Source organism: Panicum virgatum, chromosome 2N (genome assembly GCF_016808335.1).
Source record: "Panicum virgatum strain AP13 chromosome 2N, P.virgatum_v5, whole genome shotgun sequence".
NCBI lineage: Eukaryota > Viridiplantae > Streptophyta > Magnoliopsida > Poales > Poaceae > Panicum > Panicum virgatum.
The window spans coordinates 8,137,261-8,159,718 of record NC_053146.1 but is presented as its reverse complement, the minus strand read 5'-3'; the positions used below and the strand labels follow the sequence as shown (position 1 = coordinate 8,159,718).

General features: G+C 44.1%; 2 protein-coding genes across 5 annotated transcripts; both read right to left on the bottom strand.

Annotated features, from left to right (window-relative positions):
* Positions 1-3,097: 3,097 nt before the first annotated feature.
* On the bottom strand, positions 3,098-6,134 carry LOC120659639. Its single transcript, XM_039937845.1, has 2 exons — positions 5,575-6,134; positions 3,098-5,082 (listed from the first exon to the last, which is right to left on the bottom strand). Exons 1-2 carry the CDS (start codon positions 6,044-6,046, stop codon positions 4,478-4,480), a joined length of 1,077 nt encoding a protein of 358 aa, XP_039793779.1. The 5' UTR covers positions 6,047-6,134; the 3' UTR covers positions 3,098-4,477.
* Positions 6,135-7,252: 1,118 nt separating this feature from the next.
* On the bottom strand, positions 7,253-17,803 carry LOC120659638 (disease resistance protein RGA5-like). 4 transcript variants are annotated; one of them, XM_039937843.1, is made up of 3 exons: positions 16,903-17,801; positions 7,629-9,354; positions 7,253-7,518 (listed from the first exon to the last, which is right to left on the bottom strand). In XM_039937843.1, exons 1-3 carry the CDS (start codon positions 17,160-17,162, stop codon positions 7,426-7,428), a joined length of 2,079 nt encoding a protein of 692 aa, XP_039793777.1. In that variant the 5' UTR covers positions 17,163-17,801; the 3' UTR covers positions 7,253-7,425. The 4 variants fall into 4 exon arrangements, 2 of the variants coding, with proteins under 2 accessions (XP_039793777.1, XP_039793778.1); XM_039937844.1 differs by having other exon boundaries at positions 7,629-9,343; XR_005669123.1 differs by lacking the exon at positions 7,253-7,518 and having other exon boundaries at positions 9,227-9,354; positions 16,903-17,803.
* Between the last annotated feature and the right edge of the window lie 4,655 nt (positions 17,804-22,458).

The following is a 22,458-nucleotide window of genomic DNA, read 5'->3' as shown; positions in this document are numbered from 1 at the left end:
GCTCGGAGCCGAACGCCTTCGACGACGGGCTTCGCCGTCGGGCGAAGGTGGCGTCCCCAACATGGAACTGATATGCCATCAGCGAACATTTTGTTACTCACCAACCAAACACATGTTCCTACAAGTCTCTACTAAACAGGTAACTAATTAAGCACCATTAATTACAAACTGCTCCACCTGTTAACAGCTAAACTTGCACAAATCCTTTGGAGAAAGATAAGACTCAAACCTCCTGAGGAAAATCTCTCTTTGTTTATTAACACATGTATCATCATCCGTGTCTTCCATATTTTAAGTAATGTAACTGATTACTGATCAAAGGTAATAAATGTACAGCAATAAGCACAGGCACAAGCAGGCATCTGGAGGGCAAATTAACTAACTTCACCTTACTAGGTATTTTCACCCTAAATTGGTGAAGACACCATCATGTCTACCATAGGATGTATAATCGATGAATAAATTCCTAGGCAAGTGTAGCTAGTGTCAAGAATGGTACGGTTCGTATCCAAAATAAAAGGCAAAAGTAGCAGAGTTATACATCTGTCATACTTTCATAGACTCGGTGAACATATACACTCCGGCGATACTGCCCAGATTTTCATGTCACTAACTGCTAATTTCCAAGTTCTAAAATTTGGGAAATCACAAACCAAGCAAAGTGGTACCTGGAATGTAGAAGCTCGTGTAGGGAACCACGCCGTGCATGATCTTGCCCTCGCATACCATTTCCACCTTGTCAGACTTTAGACCAATGATGAATAACCCGTTTTTTTGTGCCCACGAGGATTCCAACTCCACGGACGAAGGCAAAACTACGAAGGTAGATGGTGCGGAAGGCATCGGAAGGGAGCAACTTCCTGAGCTCAATTACTCTGATTTTTGCCCATACTATGTCTCCGTTGGGACTTTCCTCCATTGACCAGAGGAAGAGCCTTTCACAATAATTGACTCCGACTAATATCCCACCGTCCTCCATCGTCATTGGATCAGTAGGATCATGAATAGACGACATAGACTTTGCAGGTGTGTGATCAATAACAGATGTTTTCCGTGTGATCAAATCGTACCTGAGCATGCTAAGTCCCATATGAATCATGAAGTAGAGTGAGTTCCCCACTAGGGCTGTGGGCCCCGAATAGACAATGTACTCACTGGCCGGAGCGGCAAAGATCGGCTCACTCCATGAACCAGCCTCCGACGAGTAGGTGCACAAGGAAATCTGCTCGGCATCGGCGCCCACAAAGACGACGAGGAAGCATAGGCAGAGCTGCCCATACCGCACGGTGGGGCAGCTGCCCCAGCTACTCTGCGGCACGAAACCCCCCTCCCCTCTCTTCCCTACGATCTAGTGGCTCTCAAATCAAAGTTTGCGGCAGCGTCTGGATGACTGGACGTCAGACATCATCTTGTGGTTAATTGAAGAAGACGATGAATAGATATGGGCCGGGAGTTGATAAGTCGATAATAGCCCATTTGGTGGGTTGACATTAGGTGGGTGGTGTGGCCCAAGATGACGCTTCAGTTTTAAAGCACCTAAAGAACGTGGGTATGCCCAAACAGGCTAGCTCTTTTATATGCGTTTGTGCAGCTGTGCATGTTGAGGCATCACAGAAATGCATGCTTTGCTTGTAGCATTCAGATATGGCACAAGACATTCACTGGAGCCGGTCAACGTCTTATATCCTAGCAAACTAATGGAACTATAATACATGCATTTATGGTTATGGGATTATTCATGTGTTTCCATGATCTTTGTGATGCATCGATGGTGCTCATCACGAATGTAAATGGGCCACTGAACTAGTTTACCTTGTATGACAATTGGTTGAATTAAAGATGAAACAATCTCATTTATGTTTCTCTATGACCAAAGCGGCAACAACATGACTGCTATAGCTAGCGAGCAAAGCCGCAATTGTCGTAGGAACTAGACAAGGTGGATTTAGCATTTGCACCATTCAAAATTGATGTAAATTATATTTCTTTATGACCAAAGCGGCAACAACATGACTGTTATGGCCAGCGAGCAAAGGTGTATTTAGCATTTGCACCATTCAAAGTTGATGTAAATCCTGCCCCAGCTAAAATTTTTGGCCAGCTCCGCCACTGCGAGGAAGGGTGCGCCGCGGCAGTGAAGGTGGTCGCAGGCGCCGCCGCTGGCCGCGCAGAGCACTGCCGCGTTCCAGCCTGACTTCCAAACGCCCGACGGCGGCGGCGGCTCCCACCGCTCCCCCGTGACGGGGTCCCAGACGTTGAGGTGCGGACTTCGATCCGCGGCGCGGAGGAGGACGCGGCCGTGGCGGGCATTGAGCGCAAGCAGGCACCAGCGCTCGAAGTCGGCGTGGGGGCGGGCAGGCGGGTGACATGGGGACGAAGCGGGAGGCATAGCTGGCATTGTCTTTGCCTAGGAGATTGCAGAGGAAGCCGACCACCGGGGGTGAGCGGTGGAACTCCCGGAAGCGGCGGTGGAAGCGGCGGCCGGAGATGAGGCGACACTAGGACTTGCAGACGAGCGCCGCACGGACGAGGCTCGCGGGCTCGGCCGGCGGGAAACGGAGCAGGACCTCCTCGATGAGATCCTCCATCAGCGCCATATCGCTCGCTTCGTCGGTGCCCGCGGGCGGGGGGCGGAGCTAGGGTTTGGTCGGGGCGAGGCGGGCATCCAGTGCGGCGCGGCCGCGCGGGTGGGCGGCTCAACTAGGCTATGGAGCGGCGGCCTGCGGGTGGGTCTGCGAAACAACTTGACCCTACAAGTCATCGACCAGAATGCCAGATTTCAACTGTTCTGTACGCGTTGAGTTCAGCATTGGACGGTCATTTTGGAAAATTAGTACAAAATTTTGAACTAAAGAGAGTTGGAGGTACATCTAATGGTTACTAATTTGCACCCTTACTAACGAGTAACAGCACTCCGTTTAGGTTAGGAAGAATTCCATCAAACATGCAGAGATTACGGTGATTCCATATCGAACATGCACTTAAAATGGTGATAAAGTTGAAGCCTTTTCAGACCTGACCACCATCATTTGCTCTAGCCCACCACATGTCACCAGGTTGTTACTCAAGATATCAGTATGACTTAGTCTTCCACAGATGCACTGTTTAAATTGCAAATTCTCATTCTCATAAGCAAATCCATTTCAGGCTTGGTGCAACCTAAAGCCTTGGAATATACATGGAGTAGGCTGATGCTGAGTAGGGTAACCAGTTTACAGACAAGGCCAATGAACAAACAAAAAAATTGGGAGATACTGTCCCTAAAACAAAAAACAGAACCCTTAAAGGTTAACAAACTAAGGCCATGACTAACATCACTTATGCTATAAAGCTGGCCCATCATAAAGCTTCTACCATCAACAATTACCATGACCTATCTCCACACGTCTGAGAAGCCTGTGGATGAGTGGATCTGCATTTTAAGTTTTTAAATGCACCTAAAGCACCAATTCTTGCTCCCTTGCCTGTAGGCTATGCTTCCAATGCTGCAGAAGTAAACAGATTTTGGCTCCGTTCGGCTGGTACATTTTAGTCTGCTCTCGGCTGGTCTCGGCTGGAGCTCTTCCAGCCAGAGGCAGCAGTGCAGCAGCTCTGCTGCTGATTGCAGCCGGGCAACGGAACGAACGAGGGGAGTAAAGAAGGAAGGCCAACGCCAGATTCGTACCATCCGAACGGCTGCTGCCCACCAGCCGAACGGCTGCTGCCGATGAGCCCAGCCCGAAACAGCCAACCGGCTGGCTTTCAGCCCATCCGAACGGAGTGTTTGGAAATAACATGAGCTCACTGATAACCAATTGGACCTCAATTAACATTTGCCACAAAACAAACTGAGTTGCTGGCTAATCATACAAGCATTTGATTCATAACTCGAGGGGAAAAAAAACTATGTTTGTTGAACACTGATTCAATTCAATCATATAAATGTCTGTTAAGTGACATTTACAGATCATGCCCAAAGTATACACAGTGTTAATGGGCTTTTTTAGTTTTTACCTGCTTGGTACCTTCCAGGCACAGCAAAATTTAGATCTTCAAGGCTGGTGCAGAAGATGGAAAAAGAAAGGTCCTACACCGGTACACATATCTAACCAATTTCATGAATGGTTCATAACAAAGCTTGTCGCAAAGGAGTACCACGGTTGTACATGTAACAGTGACATTCCACTTTCATAAATTTAAACATTCAAGATAGCATTTTTTATCAAGGAATTGCTTGGCCCCCATCAAAAATTTGTTACTCACTAAACACAAGCGCCAACATGTTGCTAATAGATAACTAAACACAGTAACTTATTATCCCCATGCACACCAGTTAACAGGCACTTGCAAAAAATCATTAAGAGGGGATACACTCAAAACTCGAGAAATATAAAAATCTAGCTGAACACATATATAATCACAATACCGTTAAAATTCATGTTACCATTTACCAACAGGAAAAGTAGAAGTCCTAAAACTTGAGAAAATATAGAGTAAGCTAAGCTTTACCTGGAGTGTAGAAGCTCATATAGGGAACAAGACCACGGATGCCATCGTAATGGAATTCCACCTCACATATCTTCCTCACCTGGTCAGAATTTAAATCAAAACTGAATAGCCCAACATCTGTGCCCACAAAAAAGATTCTGACACCATATGCAAAGACAACAAAATCAGAACCAATGGAGTGGGCATCGACAGAGAGGAGCTTCACGAGGTCAATGGCTCTGATTTTTGCCCATCCCATGCCTCCATCGGATTTTGGCACCCATGACCACAGGGAGAGACTGAGCTCATCATCCATTCTTGCGACTCCCAGCCCACCATCCTCCATTGTCATGATTGTGGTATAGTACCCATAGGACACAAGAGGCTGGAGAAACACATAGGTTTGCCGCGTGGCCAAATCGTACTTGAGAATTCTCCTGCTTGAGTCAACCACGAAGTGAAGCGCATTCCCAACAATGGCAGAGGGCAGCATATCGACTTTGTAATTGGGGAACTCCGCGACATAGGTCGGCTCACTCCAGGCGACAGCTTCCGATGAGTAGACCCGGAGAGTAATGTGCTCGTCGCCTGTGGCCACGAAGACGACGAGGAAGGGTCAGGGTTTTCCTTACCGGTAAGGAAAAAAAACCGGAGGTCAGCGAGAAACGTGTTTATCGGATTTCTCGGAAAATTATCAGATTTGCCATTTTGATTTCGGATGAAATTTAGAAAAAAATTCTCAATTTATGCAGGAAGTAACCTAGATTATTTCCAAACAATCTAATAGTATAAACAAGATACAACAATGCATATAAATATGACTTTCTTGCCACAACAAACAGTCTGTTTAATATGGCCACCGCTATATGGCGGCTTCCTATGATGTCGTGGAGGGACCGAGAGAGATGGGGAATGGAATATGAATAAGATTTAGTGTTAGGAGGCAGCGGGGGTGGCCTGATATTTGGCTGCACCAATTTGGTTTTGGCGGATATTCAAAAGGGCCGAAAATTTCGGGCGATAAGTAAAAAAAACCGGACCCCGCCGAGAAACAGGATTTTCAGTTTTCTCGGAAAATTCTCGCCGAGAAATTTTTCCTTGGGAAGGGTCCATGGTGGCAGTCGAGGTGGTCGCACGCGCCGCCGGCCGCACAGAGCACAGTCGCGTTCCAGTCGCGCGCAAGCAGAGACCCCACCATGGGCAGCTGGAGCCGCTCGCCCGTTTCAGGGTTCCAGATGAGGAGGCTACGAGACCCCAAGCCCGTGCTGCGGAAGAGGACGCGGCCATGGCGAGCGTCGAGCGCGCTCCAGCCGCGGTGGTCGGCGTTGGGAGGGCGGTAGGCGCAGGTGGGGACGAAGCGGGCCACGCAGATGTGATTGCAAAAGAAGCCAAGCATGGGGGGCGTGCGGTGGAGCTCGCGGAACCGGCGGCGGAAGCGGGGCCCGGAGATGAGGCGGCACCAGGGCTTGCAGACGAGGGCGGCGCGGACGAGGCTGGCGGGCTCGGTCGGCGGGAGGCGGAGAAGGATCTCCTCGACGAGCTCTACCATCAGAGCAGGGGCCCGCGCCGCCTCAGCCATGGCGATTGGTCGGATTCAGCCGGTGGCGCGCGGCGGGAGCGAGGGTTTGGTCGGGGGAAAGGGGAAAGTGAAAAGAAGCGAGACTGGGAATGGGAGAGAGACGGATGAGACGCTGCCAGGTGGGGCCAGTGATGCAGTGAGACTGGGATTGCGATGCCGATGTGTCACCAACTGATACCGCTGCTCTTGCTTAGTCCAAAATCCTAAAATGAAAAAAAAAAGAAAATCTAGATATTTTCTTTTTGTGAGGAAAAATAATAAAAATCCAAGATTACCAATTCTCGGTTCGTTATCAGGCCCACGGTTCCAACCCAGCTGCTGAAGAGTGCAACCATGGTTCCATAGCTGACAATTGGACTGTGAAACGACTCAAAAATCATGGCGCACCGATGTTATGTTTTCTCTTGAAACTTTCAACCCTGCTATCTCTGTTATCTCCTGAAGAGTGCACCGATGTTATGTTCCCGCGAGCGTCATGCTGCCATTATCACGTGGATTTCCTCTGCAAGCGCATTCAGGATTTCAGAACTCAGGAAACACAGCTAAGGCCTGTTTCTACGATAGATGGCGCAAAACACACATGATCTCTGCAAGCGTGGATATGATCTTTGCTTGTACTAGTTTGTATTGGGACCAACTCCAGAAAATTCGTGGAGTTCTTGGACATAGCCAGCTCTAGAAATTCTTGGAGCCAAAGGTGTAAATATATCAAGGGTCTTTTGTTGAGTCATTACACTTTTATTTCAGAGTTAAAATATAAAATATTTTAATTAGTTTTACAAACTTCAGCTCTAGCATGGATCTTAGAGCTGGATCCATGCCAAACAGGCCTAAAAATAAAAGTCATCTTATATTTTCATTCAAAATAGCCTTGATGAATTCAAGGGAAAATAACTTTTCCTAGAATTCCAACCTCACTTGATACATAAACAATTGCACAATTATCATGGACACATCGAGGGCGCCTCCCTGCATCTAGAGTTAGGTCGCCGTTGACACAGCCTTGGCCGGCTCCGTCTCTACCACCACTGTTGTGCTACCAGTGGCGGAGCTTGATCTCCGATTTCAGAAAAATGAGGGGGAGGCCACCCTTTTGCTACAGTAATGAACAGTGTCAAAATCGCTGTTCATTACGTGTAAAAATTGCACAGCCAGGGGGGCCATGGACTCCTTTGGCCCGCATGAAGCTCCGCCCTTGTGTGCTACTGTAGCATCCGAGAAACCAGGGCCGGTGAAGAAAAAAATTTCCAGCTTCACCGGCTTCCCCAATTGATCTCCTAGTTTAATCATGTCTCTGTCTGTAAAAAGAATTCGTGCTACAATAAAGCTACTACTGTTTTGCATGAGAGGGAGCCGGAGCCACCTGGAGCCCGTGTCTCCTACTGCGAAGTACTTGTAGCATTGTTGAATGACAAGGTGTTCAATCGCGCCTTTGCCTCAAGAAGGCCTTGACATTGGCAATTACCTTGACCCTGCAAGGAGAAAATAGTAGTGTTTACATACACGGGAAAGAGGGAGAGATGGGAAGTCACACAAGACTTATGAAATAATAATGGTAAATGTCACAACACGCTGCAAATACCTTGAGTGGGCAATTATTCCTTGAGAGCTCTGTAATAACTCCCTCAGTGATGCGCTTTAACTTCAATTTCACTGCAGTTAGTTCACGCTTTATGCCCCATTCTTGTATAGCCCCTCTTGTCCTGGAGATCGATATGCCCCATTCTTTGGTTCTTCTGACTGTAAGTTTGGGTGACTTGAGATGGGTGCGAGCTGCTGCTTCCATACGATGTTCTCCCATATACATTTGATCCATGGCCTCCATCTCACAAATAGTCAACATGAGCTGCTCACAGCTCATACGGGCCATTATTTGGGTCATCTTCTCAGTAATCCATTTGTTAAATTCTTTGTTAAAGTTGTGGTAAGAAAGCAGATAGCAAACGCTGTGAAGACAGGTCAGGTGTTTGACACCAAAAGGAAAACGGAACTCTTCATTTGTTGCTAGCTGGGATGTTTTGAATACACTGAACATGAGGGTAAGCTTATTAATCTTTGGCATCGCTCCAGCCTTAAATGTGACCGGTATGGCACAGCAATAATCAAAATGACGCAGGCTCTGAAACCCATCAGCGCCACTAATTGATATCCTTCTTCCGTGGAAACATTTGTGTGCTTCCAGCCTGAGAAACACCAGAGCTGGCAGGCGCCCAAGCGCCATGAAGTCGTCCACCTCGAATTCCTTAACACGGAGGGTTAAAAATTGGAGATTGAAAAGGGAGCGCACCCAGTTTGGAACCTTGGAGATGAAATGGTTCGTGATTTCGAATTTCTGGAGGCCAGTTGGAGCATCACCACCTGAATCCATGGAGAAGTCTAATTTACTTTCAGCTTTACCGTCAATAGACAAAGAATGAAGGTGGCCAAGTTTACAGAGTGAAGAGACTATATCGTCCATATACTTCTTGTAGTGACTTGCTTCTGCAGCATCGCGGCAATTATCAGAGCTCACAAATAACTGGACGTTCCTAAGATTCTTCAGCTGCCCAAATTCTTGGAAGTTAATTGACTGCTTGAAGATATCCACACAATCTAAATCCTCCAATGCTGTCATTCTTTCTGTTCCATCAGGAAGCTGAACCCCCTTGTCAACAGCCAAGTAGATTAATCCTTGGAGCTTAGCAGTACCGGCGTGTAATTTTGTCACCTTTGACATCTTTAGATCCAGTGTCTCCAGACATGTTAGTTTGCTAATCTGTTCTGGGAGTTCACGAACTCCAGTTCCACGGAGGCTCAGGTACTTTAGCTGAAATAAATTCCCGATACCTGTAAGATGATCACCTTCCACCTGCCTGCAGCCACACAAGTCCAAAACACGCAAGAAACTGAATTTTGACCACATAGGTAGTTCCTCTGAATAATGAAACACTGCAACTGACCGGACATGAGACAAATCCAGCTGTGTCAGTGTTGAAACTTTCTCTTTACTGCTAGCATTGATAGATAGTCGACGGACCTTGCTATGTTGACCATGCATTTGATAACCATCACCGAATACAGTAATGAAATTCTCTTCTTCAGATTTTGATACAATAAAATCAAGAATTGTGTCATGGACCTGGCAAGCTGTCACATCTCCGTACATATTTATCTTCCGTGCTTGGATCAGGCTTCTATTGATGAGCTCATTGAAACACCACTCCCCTAATTTGAAACTGGTTTCACCTTGTTCTTTTTGGATGAATCCCTCTGCAATCCATCTCCTTACCAAAAGCTTCTTATCAATAACAAAATCCTCTGGAAATACACTTAAATACAATAAACAAGTTTTTAGATAATGAGGAAGATCAAAGTAACTAAGTGATAATATTTGCATCATGCTTTCAACATCTTTTCCTAACCCACGACCAATAGAGTTCTGCACTCGATCCCATTCATCCTCTGTCTGTGGTTTATTGGCAAGTAAGCCAGATATGGAAACGATAGCCAAAGGTAAACCGTCACATTTTTCCAAGATCTTATAAGAAATGTCTTTGAGGTAATCAGGGCACTTATCAATTGAGCCATATAATCTTTGGAAGAACAACTTTTTTGAGTCCGCAAAACTAAGTGGCTTCATTCTGTAAACAAAATCAGCATCTGAAGAGCAGCATGTTTTAGCTACATCATGCTTACGTGTTGTAGTGATTATTTTACTGTCTTTATTATTCTTGCACAATGCACAGTTAACTGTTTTCCATGCATCTTTGCTCCATATATCATCAATGACAATAAGGTACCTGTAATAAGAATTAACAAGTATCATACAAAAGCATTAACTGTCACTTGAAATTAGGAGGCAGAGGAACCTAACTGAGGATTAGTATCCTAACTTCAGATCAACAAGGGTCGCTAAAATTTAAATATAGGAGAAAGAATTTGAAGACAAATGCAATGACAATGCATGGCATGATTTGGTGCCGTTTTATCCAACTAGGTGGTCCTTCTTTATTCGTTCAAACTATGAGAGACCATTATGAACTTACAGCCCATGATTACCATCTATAATTTTTCCGGAACCATCTATGATTACTAATTAAGGATGCGACGACGTTTGTCCCAACTAAGTACATTACCCTCATTAAGGATATGTACAAGGATGCGACGACGTTTGTCCGGACATGTGATGGCAACACCACTGACTTTCCTATTAACATAGGCCTACACCAGGGGTCAGCATTGAGCCCTTATTTATTTGCTTTAGTGATGGATGAGGTCACAAGGGATATACAAGGTGAGATCCCTTGGTGTATGCTCTTTGCTGATGATGTGGTGCTAGTTGACGAGAGTAGGGCAGGGGTTAATAGGAAGTTAGAGCTGTGGAGACGCACGTTAGAGTCGAAAGGGTTCAAACTTAGTAGGACCAAGACCGAGTACATGATGTGCGATTTCAGCGCGACTAGGCATGAGAGGAAAGACGTTAGTCTAGATGGGCAAGTGGTGGTCCAGAAGGATAGTTTTCGGTATTTAGGATCGGTGCTACAAAAGGATGGCGACATTGATGAAGATGTTAGGCATAGAATTTCAGCTGGCTAGTTGAGATGGCGGCAAGCTTCTGGCATCCTTTGTGACAAGAGGGTGCCACAAAAGCTAAAAGGCAAATTCTATAGGACAGCAATTCGTCCAGCGATGTTATACGGTGCTGAATGTTGGCCTACAAAAAGGCGACATGTCCAGCAACTGAGTGTAGCAGAGATGCGGATGTTGCGGTGGTTTTGCGGGCACACAAGGAGGGATAGAGTCCGGAATGAAGTTATTCGAGATAGGGTCGGGGTGGCACCAATTGAGGAGAAACTTACCCAGCATCGGCTGAGATGGTTTGGACATGTCCAACGAAGGCCTCCTGAGGCACCGGTGCGTAATGGGGTTCTTGAGCGGGTCGATAATGTAAAGAGGGGTAGAGGTAGACCTAAACTGACGTGGGATGAGTCGGTTAAGAGAGACCTTAAGGATTGGAATATTTCTAAAGAGATTGCTTTGGATAGGAGCGCTTGGAGACTAGCTATCAATGTGCCTGAACCTTGAACTTATTTCTTTTGGGTTTCATCTCTAGCCTACCCCAACTTGCTTGGGAAAAAAGGCTATGTTGTTGTTGTTGTTGTATCTATGATTACTGATAGGGATGAAAACCGTCAGAAACGATCGGCGAAATGCTCCATCACTTTCACTTTCACATTTTTTTCATCGGAAACGAAAATGATCTAATATTATCGGAAATGAAAACAGCATCAGTATTACGGTAATTTTGGAAACGAAAATATACTATCGAGAGCACATCGATAATGATTGAAATCCATCGAAACGATATTTTAAAAATGATAAATATGTCAAAACCATAGAGCACAACACTAATCATATGACTTGACATATTTCATACACAAGTACTGTTGGGTAAGATATTAATCCAAGTATCCATTCATCCATGACATGTACGTCATTTCATAGTCCTAAAAATTTAGATATTAATCTCTCCATCCATTAAACCCATGAATTCATATTGCTAGGTTGTAATTTAGGATTAGGATTAGGATAAATGAGTCACTACAAGAAACCATTTAATCTGTGACGATTTCTGACGAAATTTTCGTAATGTTTTCAGATATCGTCACGGATCTGCAACTATGGCTATAAGGCCCATAACACAGTGACGGTTTATTGATTTCGTCATGAATGAGCCCAAAACCTGTGACGTTTTAGCAAATCCGTCGCAATTAATAAATTTAGGATTACTATCATGGCACAAGGTGAGAACACAAATATACAAAAGGAAAAAGAAAAAAAGGCATCACAAGGTGAGAAATCAAAAATACAAAAAGAAAAAAAGGCCTCGCACAGGGATTAGGAGAGGATAAAAAACCAATCTGTGATTAGGAGAGTAAATTGATGATAAAAAAAGCCAAACAGCCGCTCACCAAAAAAAATAAAGATAAAAAAATAGTCTATTATATGTAGTCTATTATATTTAGAAAATATATTAGTGTATATAAGATAATTATTTTTATATGTTATTTCACAATGGTGCAATAAAATGGGAAAAGAAAAAGAAAAATATTAAATGGGCCGAAACACTACCTAGGGTCGTTTTCTATCAGAGCCCAACTTCTCCCGACCGTCCATCTCCGATCCAACGACTCAGATCGATCCATAGATATATAAATAGGCCAGCAAACCCTAGGACCAGCCCCTCTCTCTCTCTCTCCCATCCCCTTTCCCTCCCTCCCTCGCATCCCTCCTCAGATCCCGCCGCCCCTCCGCATCCGCCGCCGCCGCCGCCTCCCACCTCCGCTGCTGCCGCTTCTCCAGATCCAAGCGCCGCGCCCGCCGTCCCCCTCTACTCCCACGCCCTTGCCGATTCGCTCGTCACCGCCGCTCCTCATTGACCAAAGGTGTGGGTGCGGCCGCATCCTCGTCGGTCCCTCCCTACGAGCGCGTGTTGGGGCTGGGGGCCATGGTTGCCTTCCTGCTCGCACGCTGGATTTCTCCTCCATAGCCTCGCCATCTCCTCACCTCACTCGCCCTCCTCCTCGCCATCCCCGCCCGGCATCAAACCATGGGGGCCTGGCCGGAACAGGATCCATCCATGGCAGGCCTAGGTCCGACAGCCTCCTCGGCTTCGTACTGCAAGGCGACGCTGCAGGGAGCACCTGAGCCGCTCGCCTGCCTGTTCGTGAGCACATGGGCCTGTCGCCCCTTCCACGCAAGCCTGAGGCCTACTCGCCTGCTCGGGTGCAGTCCAGGCAAGTGGATCCCTCGGATTTTTTTGTTCCCCATTCAATTCAAGTCATTTTACTTCACTTGCACCTCTACTGGAAGCAAAATCCCTCATGATTTCTTCTCAAATGTGCAGTACACGACTGGGATCTATGGTCTTTTCTTGGTCAGAGGTGCAAAGGCAAGTTCCTAGTGCTCAGATCTATTTTTTCTTGCATACTAGTTCATTTTCATTTAGACCCGGAGAGTAAAATGTCACCCAGTAGGATTCATTTGTGCTGCTGTGGTAAAGAAATGAAGAAAAACCTTTCCTTAAATCCCTGTATGCATGTTCCTTTCGATTTCATAGTGTGTATATCTGATTGGTGATTTTGTTCTCTTTTTACTACGTATTTTGGATGCCACTGATGCCGTGTGAACAAACTGAGCCTATGTTACTTTTCAGTTTTCACTTTTGTAGCATTTCTATAGATGGCTTTTGAAGTAAATAATTTCTCCACTTCTATAGATGCATTTTGAACAATCTGAGCATTTGTTTTGAACAATAGAACCTGAATTTCTATCTACTGCATCTGGTCTATCGCAAAACATTGCTCCACGAACTAGTATATGTTCTCTGGTTAAGTGATTCCATTTACCTGATAGCAGTTATTTACAGATAATTATAGATTGTTTTAGACCTTGTGTTTTTATTGCCACTATCAAATGCACATGCTTTATCTTCGGTGAGTGAGATTACTGTCAGATAGTGTTCTTGAACATTGATATATTTTGGATCTATACTTGTAACATGAGTATTGCCTTTTGTTAACTATGGAAAAACAGAACACATTCTCAAAGCTTTCATGTTACTCCTAACATCCATGCTGATCAACGTTTCAAAAATGCTAAATATTTGTACTAATATAAATCATAGATGGGTTTCGCCTAGAGAATTTCAAACCATGCATGGGACTCAGAACTCGGGAGTATTTTTCTGATTTGTGAGGGCAATTATGTTATGACTGTCTTTCGAATTCTATCTAGTATAGTCATTCATAAGTATGAGTTGCAAATTTGTTTGTTTAGTGTACCTGCCATCTGAATCTATTTTAACTCTACAATTTGATTTTCCACATAGCATAGGTGTTCATAGGTTTTCAGTTATATTAGTTCTGATTTAACATTTAGGATTTCTATCAAATCTACTGTAAACACCTGATACTTGAAGTTTTGTTGTCCTAAACAAATAAATTTCTTCATCCGTTGAACAATTCTGCTTGTTCCCCAGTATATTCTCCATTTTGGAACTTGTGGTTCATTTTAACTTTTTAATATAGGTGTTCCATTTTACTTGTATTGAAACATTACTGTCTGTAGTACATCTTATGCTTTTGTTCTATTCCTTAACGAACTATCCATGGTCTGAATGATGATATGCAGGTAACTTATTCAGCTAGCTGAAAAGAAACAGCTCATCTCAGGTGTAGCAGAAAGTTCCACAATGAGGAAGAGGAGCTCAGGAGACCGGCTGCGCTACCCTCCCCGAAGACCATGGCGAGGAGGCGATATGTTGTATCAATTTTTTCATATCAAATTCGTTAAACCTCATATGCATTTTAACGAACAATACTGGAACAATAACTTGGCTGCGCAGCAATGCTGCGCATGGTTTTCTAGTTGGATTGAATTATGGTGTATGGTATGAGAAATTGGATTGAATTGATGAGCTCAATTTTTAATGGGCCTGTTTTGTGGGCTCTGATTTGATAGTGGGTAAAAAAATGGCCCAATTGACTGGCCTAGTTCAAAAATTGGCCTGCTAACAATCGGCTGTCATTGTGACGTTTGTGACGAATTTTATGACGTTTAATTTCGTCACGGATGATGGGTCTGGGCTTGGATGTATGGGCCTAAGAATGTTTTATGACGGTAAAAAACGTCATAGATTGCACTGATCTGTGACGATTTTGAAAAAAACGTCATCCGATTTAATCTGTGACGCTCAATACATGACGCTGCCTGAAAACGTCATGAACAAAATTTTATGACGAATTTTCAACGATCTATGACGAAATTGTTCTGTCATGGAATAAATGGTTTCTTGTAGTGAGTCATGACTCTCTAAAAATATAGATATGACATTCTAAAAATATAGATAGCATGGTGCACTGGCATTGTAAGTGAATATGGTATTTTTATAGGTCAATGTTAGCCTAAACGTTAAACGGGGAACGGTCGGTCACCCATCGTTTAGTAAAAAGTTGGTATACACGGCCATTTAAACGGCCTTTTAAACATTTAAAACGGTTTTGCGTAGCTTTATACGGCTAATCAGCTTACACAGCTACCCATCAAGTACCATTTACACGCCGTGTAAACCAACCATTTAGGCAAACAGTGCAATCGGTAAAATATGGTAGAATACCTCAAAAATACGATATTTCTCGAAAACGATTGGAAGACACTCAAATCGTTTCCGTTTTCACTTTCATATTTTTTACCATTTTCATTTTGTTTTCTTGATAATTGTTTTCATTTTCGTTTAGCCTTAGAAGTTGATAAAATCTCGAAAACGATCATGGAAAATCGAATACTACCATTTTCATTTTCGTCCCTAATTACCAACAACTATTCCAAGTTACCTTATGTAGTGGAAATTCACAATTAGGGAAAGGGGTGTACCATATTTCCACCTTTTAGTCAAAATCTTTTCATACCATTAGGTAAACGCCTGAACACAGTCCCTAGGCACCATTGCACCAACAAGTCGACATAACTAAGAACTGAAACAAAGTATCTTAGTTTATTTTATTCTGTCAAAATGTTGTTATGCATGGCCTTTATGTTCTGAATGTCCCTTGTTTTGGGACTAGCTAGACCGTTTGACATTTATTAAAGTGTACTAGTTTCCGGACCATACCCAACAATTTGCAAAGACAGTAATTATTATTATCTGAATTGTTTGAATGCTATAATTTTAATTTTATTGTGAGAGTGTGTACTTGAATGGATGACTTCTAAATATAAAAACAAATGTAATATGGACCATATCGTATTGTTACAAATAATTGTAAGCTAAGTCATGTTTCATACTTTTTCATAAATGTAACATAGTTTTGAAATATATTTGCTACTGAATCTTCAAAGATATACACTAATTAGCAGAATTCTGCAGCCTCCACCCTCTTTCTTCCATACATATGGGCACTCCTGTTGGTACTGCACATGTAAATAATAATGCGCTCTTTTTTATTTGAAATACTGGAAGTCATGAATAATGTACTCTTGATGTATGCAAGAAGCCGGAATTCATTTTCTATTATATAAACATGTGAAAGATTTCCCTTTGTAGTTACTGACACTTCGGCTGAGCAGCTTCAATCAGAATGAGAAAAAGAAGTGGAAAAGAGAATGGACCGGGTAGTGTCATGACCCGGTATTAAATGGTCATGGCCCGGTACTAAATGGTCCGTCTCGGTTACTTCAAAAGGATAGCATCTCATATGTATTCACATGTACTGTGTGGGTGGGATGGTAGAGAAGACTATGTGCGAGGCCACAGGTCACGGATTAGAACCCTACAGCGTGCACATTTATCCGGACGCATTTTTTTCTAAGTGCTAGTGCATTTAGTACCAGGCGCCACAACCGGTACTAAATAGAGGTCTATTTAGTACCGGCCGGCCGGTACTAAAGCCTCTGGCCGACCGGTACTAGTATGAGTTTTTCTAGCTGTGAGTTATCTGATTCTGGAAAAAGGCAAAGCTTGATACAATTAACCCTTGTGACAATGCATCTTAGAATGTCTCATGAAGCACGGACTAGTTCCGACAATTTTGATTTCTTTCTGGCTTCAAAATTCTATGTTTAGAAATGAATACAAGCTGGAAAGGTCAATTGATGACTAGTTCTATGTTCTATAACCTTGTTCCTCTGGACAGAGAAGCAGTTTGTTTTATGTATGAAGCATGAACTAGCAAAATTACCTATATATTGCAATAACACCATAAATCACAAAGTGACATGAGCATGCACAATTCATGTGAGAACGATGTCACAGAGGCAATACAAATGAAAAATAAGACATACTGAGAGTTGAAACAATGTAAGGAGGATATACATACCTTTTATCCCTGAGAGAGTCATGGATTCTGCTGATAAGTAGTTGTATGTCCCATTCTTGCATGTTTTGATGAACTTCATTGCTTACACGGCATAGAATATTCCGCAGAACATTAAGCATGTCAGGATTTCGTGTCTGAAACTGACACGAAGGCATGCGACTTGAATTCCCCCTTGAGCTCTTCATATACTTGTTTTGCCAAAGTGGTCTTCCCCAAACCTCCAGATCCAACAATAGAGAGCAATGAAACTGATGAACCATCCGTCTTTGTCAAAAGCTCAATTAACTCTTGTTTTGGCCCTTCCAAGCCAACAAGCTTTGATGCATCCTCAAAAATGACAAGAGCTCTCGGATCCACATGTGCGTTGGTGCTTGTCTTGGATATGGTCTCTTTTGTCTTGTACCTTGCATTCCTTTTCCCCATTTCCTTGACTTGAATCTCGAGTTCTCCAATCGCCTTGGCAATCTGATGGCGAGCCTTGGGCTTGGTGATCATGATGTTCTTCAACTTGGCGAAGACCCCTTCTGGAGTATTCGATTTGTCACCAACACGGCGCAGGAACTCGTCGAGGCAATCCTCCATGTCGTAGGATAGCTCCCGCACCTCCTTCGTGCAAACTCGATCTTGCTCATCAGGATTCTCCACCTCCGACATCTTCAGAAGATATGCCTGCATGGCTTCCAGCTCTTTGGTGAGAGAGCTGATCTTGTCCGGCACCGCGTTGACTCGCTTGTACTCTTCGAACAGCTCAACAGCGATCTTCCCTAGTAGAGGCTTCAAGGCTCCTGTCGCTGCGCTCACAACAAACCCTGCCATACCTCCGTCCTCCAACAGCTTGTTTGTGTTAGTTTGTTGGTGCTTTGGATTGGGGAGGCGGGTCGTTGGGCGTTGGCGGTGGGGGTGCACTGGGAGGAAGAAGAACGGCGGTGGAAGAATCCACGAAAACTTTTGCACAAAAAGACGAATGCATGCATGAAGTACTAAACGAAGTTTATTTGCAAAATCTTTTTATGAATGAGTGTAACTTTTCGAGACGAATCTAATGAGCCAAGTTTCATCATTATTGGCTACAGTGATGCTACAGTAACCGCGCTCGATCATCCTCTAATCATGCGGTCAAAGACCTCATTAGCTAGAGCAACTGCTACAGTACCACAGTTGTGGAGGTAATTTTGTAATTAGACTTTATTTAATACCCCTAATTAGTAGTCAAAGCATCGTTTCTCTCTCATCAAAACTTTTCCACCCTCCAACCAAACATGGCCAAGAATGTGGAAAAAAGGAAGGAAAGGGAAAGGAAGGAAAGAGGTGGTGGGACCCACCGTTAGCTGGCAGCGAACGTGCGTCCGCCGGCGGCGTCGATGCAGTAACAGTGAGGGTAGTGTGGATTGCTGCTCCCCGGCCGGGTCAGCCATATCGAAGTCGTCTGTCCATTACGACTGGCACAACTAAACAATTTAATAGCTGGTACAAATTAAAATCACGAGACGCTATTCAAATTGATGGGCAGGTCGCTCGTGGGTTATCAATGGGCTGTCGCCCTCCTTCCCATGTTCTCTCAAGCTGCCCCAAGCATTCGAGTCAAAAAAAAAAAAGCTGCCCCAAGCATTTAATTATGCGAACAGACTCTCAGAACTGCATGGACACTATGGCCTCGTTTAGTTGGGTCCCTAAAATTTTTGAAATAGAATTTTTACACATTAAAAATATTAAACATAAATTAATTACAAAACTAATTACATAATTCGTCTGTAATCTACGAGACGAATCTAACAAGCCTAATTAGTCCATCGCATGCATAATGTAGCAATTTAGTATTTAATCATAGTCTAATTAGGCTCATTAGATTCGTCTCTCAATTTTAAAAAAAATATGTAATTCATTTTTATTTTGTCTAAATTTAATACTCGATCCATTTAAGATAATTGTAAGATTATTTATTAACATGTATCCGTGAGCTGTCAGGCATGCATCCATGTGCTATTGGCAGGTCTAACTCCCACGGCCAGCCAGCCTCCCGTCACTTCTGATGACAAGCAAGAATTAAACAATTCAAATTTCGTACTCAACTCTTAAACCGGATCGGGACAACTGTGAAGCCAGTGTGTGGGCTGTCATGCATCCAAGTGGCTGTGATTTTTCCGTTGGCATGCTTCACCATCAGTGGGAGGTCAATATACTCGATCGTAGCATCTGTCAGATCTCAACTGTCAATAATGAACCAACTGATGATTTGTCTAACACAGCCGGTGCTTTAGCTATAGAAGATGGTGCTGATTACTCTATAGTTAATTCGATCACGCAACCAAAAGAAATGCATATCCACCACGGATGACAGCAAGAACTGATCAGGATTGAACTCAACAATGGCAACAATCATTGTAATATTATATTTAGTCCTGCACACATCCTATAAACAAGGCACCGCTCTGTATGAATATGTATGAATGGAGTCGCATGCGCTACTTTGAACAGCGCGGTGGCCTGAGAAAGCACAAAAAATGTGTGAGTGATGGTGGGTGGGTCGGTCGGTTGCTAGGGGGCCCTTGGGGGTTGGTGAGTTCCTGGTATAGTTGGATTTTGATCCAATGGTCGCCTAAAACATGCCCAAGAAACGCGCATGGGCAAGGTAGTGCCTCCCTTAGTCCTGGTTAACATGATGTAATACAAGATATCCAAAATTTCTCAAGTTTTTATATTGTTGACGACCAAAATTGGCACTGGTCGAACAGACCGGTCTGACCGGTGCTTGAGAGCGGTCTGACCGGTCTGGACCATGTAGCCGGTCTGGCAACTCCGACCGGTGGGTCTGACCGGTTAGACCGGTCTACCTGGAATCCGAGTACAACTAGAACTCTTTGTAGATTTAGATCTGTAATAGGATTTCTTGTGGGATAAGTCCACCCCACCCTATAAATATAAAGGGTCACGGCCGATTAGGGTATCCAATCGATCAAATCAATACAACTTTTATCTTTTTACTTTTCTCTTGCCCTAGCTTTTCCCATCTACTATTTACTATTCCTCCGTCGTCTCTACGTCGATTGAGGGTGTTCTAGGTGGCCTGCCGACCCTAGAACAACCCTACGTGCGCCTGGCCCGACGGGTCTTCCCGGGCTAACGTTCGTAGGCTTCGTCACCGTTCTGGCGGCGGCGACCGGTCTAACCGCTCCAAGGAACCGGTCTGACCGGTCTACGTAGGTGGTGCTGCAGCAAGTTGCCTCTTCGCGCCGCACGTTCGAGTGCATTCGTGTGTTGATCCTGAAAGGCGTCAACATACTTTTTGGCGACTCCGCTGGGGAAAAGAAAAAATAAATCGGTTGCCATGACCGGTATTCCTAAACCTGGTGAGGTTGATTCTGCCAATATCCGGAGGCCGAATGTTCAATAACTTTGGACTTACGGGGTTAGCACCGGTGGCTTGGCACAAATTACGTCTCTCCCTATATATATTTAACCGAATTCTATTCGTTCTTAACCTATCGCAATCGTGGTTAGCGTACCTGCAGAGAATTGACAGCATAAATATATATATATATAATATTCATGTCTGGACCCTTCGTGCCAGCACTCACGAATGGCCTCCATGTGTCCTACGCCACATGGGTAACGCATATGCAGTTGCCCACATATTCACCCAAACATTACCGTTCGCTATAGAAACGGCAGCCATACAATTTTCCGCCGTATGGCCAACGTTAACATACACCACCGAGATAGCATATTCACGAGTTCCTTTACTCCCAATATAATCGACTGATGGTCGGTATATTGGCAGCAGCTCAAGTAGGCCACTGCTTGAGCACAGCATTCGGTTCGTATCACCGACAGGAAGGTCAGACTCCATCAGCTGACTGAGTATACTTTACTCCCAATATAGTCAACCGATAGTTGGTATATTGGCAGTACCCCAAGTAAGCCACTGCTTGAGGGCAGCGTTCGGCTCGCATCACCGATGGGAAGGTCAGACTCTCTCAGCTGACTGAGGATCCTTACCTTCTTACCTTAGCGTAGGTGCGTAGTTACAGAATTTAAGGATTGATTGTGCACAAAAGTAAGGTTTGACAAAAAAATAAAGTGCTCGAAGTCAGATATAACTAAACCATAAGTAGGTAGCCACCTAACAATACTCTCATAATTCCCCTAGGGCTTTACGAACTATGCACAATCCATAACGGATCAACGTATTTGCAATTGCGATTTTTGTGATCAAGTTTTAAGAAAAATAGGTTTTTAAGGTTTGTCACACTCTCGGAAGTATGCTTTGCAGCTCTGATACTAGCTGTGGCAGCCCCACCTAAATTAATCCGGCTTAAGTGCGCTAACCATCACCGAAATAGTAACTAGGGTTAACACGCACTTAAAATGGAGTAATCCGGCAGTGCTATCGGGTAAAATCCCGATTAAACCACTTGAAACAGGATCGACAAAGCAGTCCAGAGAATGCAACATTCCACAAATTTTACAGCACAGAGTATGAAATTGAATTATTATTTCAAACCAAGTTTGAATTTATAAAAGTATAACAGAGTTCAAGAGTGACGGAAAACGAACGATAGTCTAGCGACGAAACAAGACGTCATGATGAAGCCCGTACATGACATCAATCACATCCTCAGATGTACCACCTGAAAAACAAAGCCACAAGCAAGGCTGAGTATACTAATACTCAGCAAGGCTTACCCGACTAAGGGTATACTTAGCCCTTTATCTAGACATGCAAGGCTTTTGGCTTGAGGGGTTTGTTTGCCGAAAAGCAGTAAAGAGTAGATCCTTAATTTCATATTTTAGGTTTCAGGTTCTAGTTCAATTAACCATTCTAAGTGAGCATCTATCCAATAGCATGCATGCTGGAAACAATTATCTTTCATCATCTAACCAACCATATTCATCATCATCATCTTTCACTTCTTACTCTATGCAGCAGAAGGGTTAAGCAGTCCCAAACCGTGAGAAGCGGACGATTCGAATCGAATTTGTTAACCTGGCCAGGCAGACCTAACACACACGCATGGGGATCGACGTCTCACTTCGCCCACGCGACTTTTCCCTTCAATTCCCGCTGCACGGAACAGGCCCACCACCCTCGACTACAAGAATCCACGCCACGGTACGACGCCGGGTCGTAAGCCTTCTTGCACCCGCATGTGGCCGCATGAGAAACAACGTTCAAAGACGGTGGGAAGGTATGTTCCGGCTGCGGTTCAATCCAGTACTTAAGCTTACCGATTACCATATTTCTCGGCATGTGGTTAGTACATTCAAAAGCTTAACCACCACTACCACACACTGCGGCCTTATCCATTTTCACTAAACAGACGGGGTATCACAAGTACCACAACTCCGCCCGTGAGCCTTATAGTTGCAGCATGTAGTAAACATTCAATTCCTATAATTCTCGCGAGTGATAGGAAATCACTCGACTTCTACCGAACCATTAGCCTAGCTACTAACGACCTACACATACTAGTGTTCAAGCATAGGTACCTAGGATTATGCAGCTAAGGTTCCAAGCAACTCCTGTAAACTTAAATGCGCAAGTAGATAGAAACAATA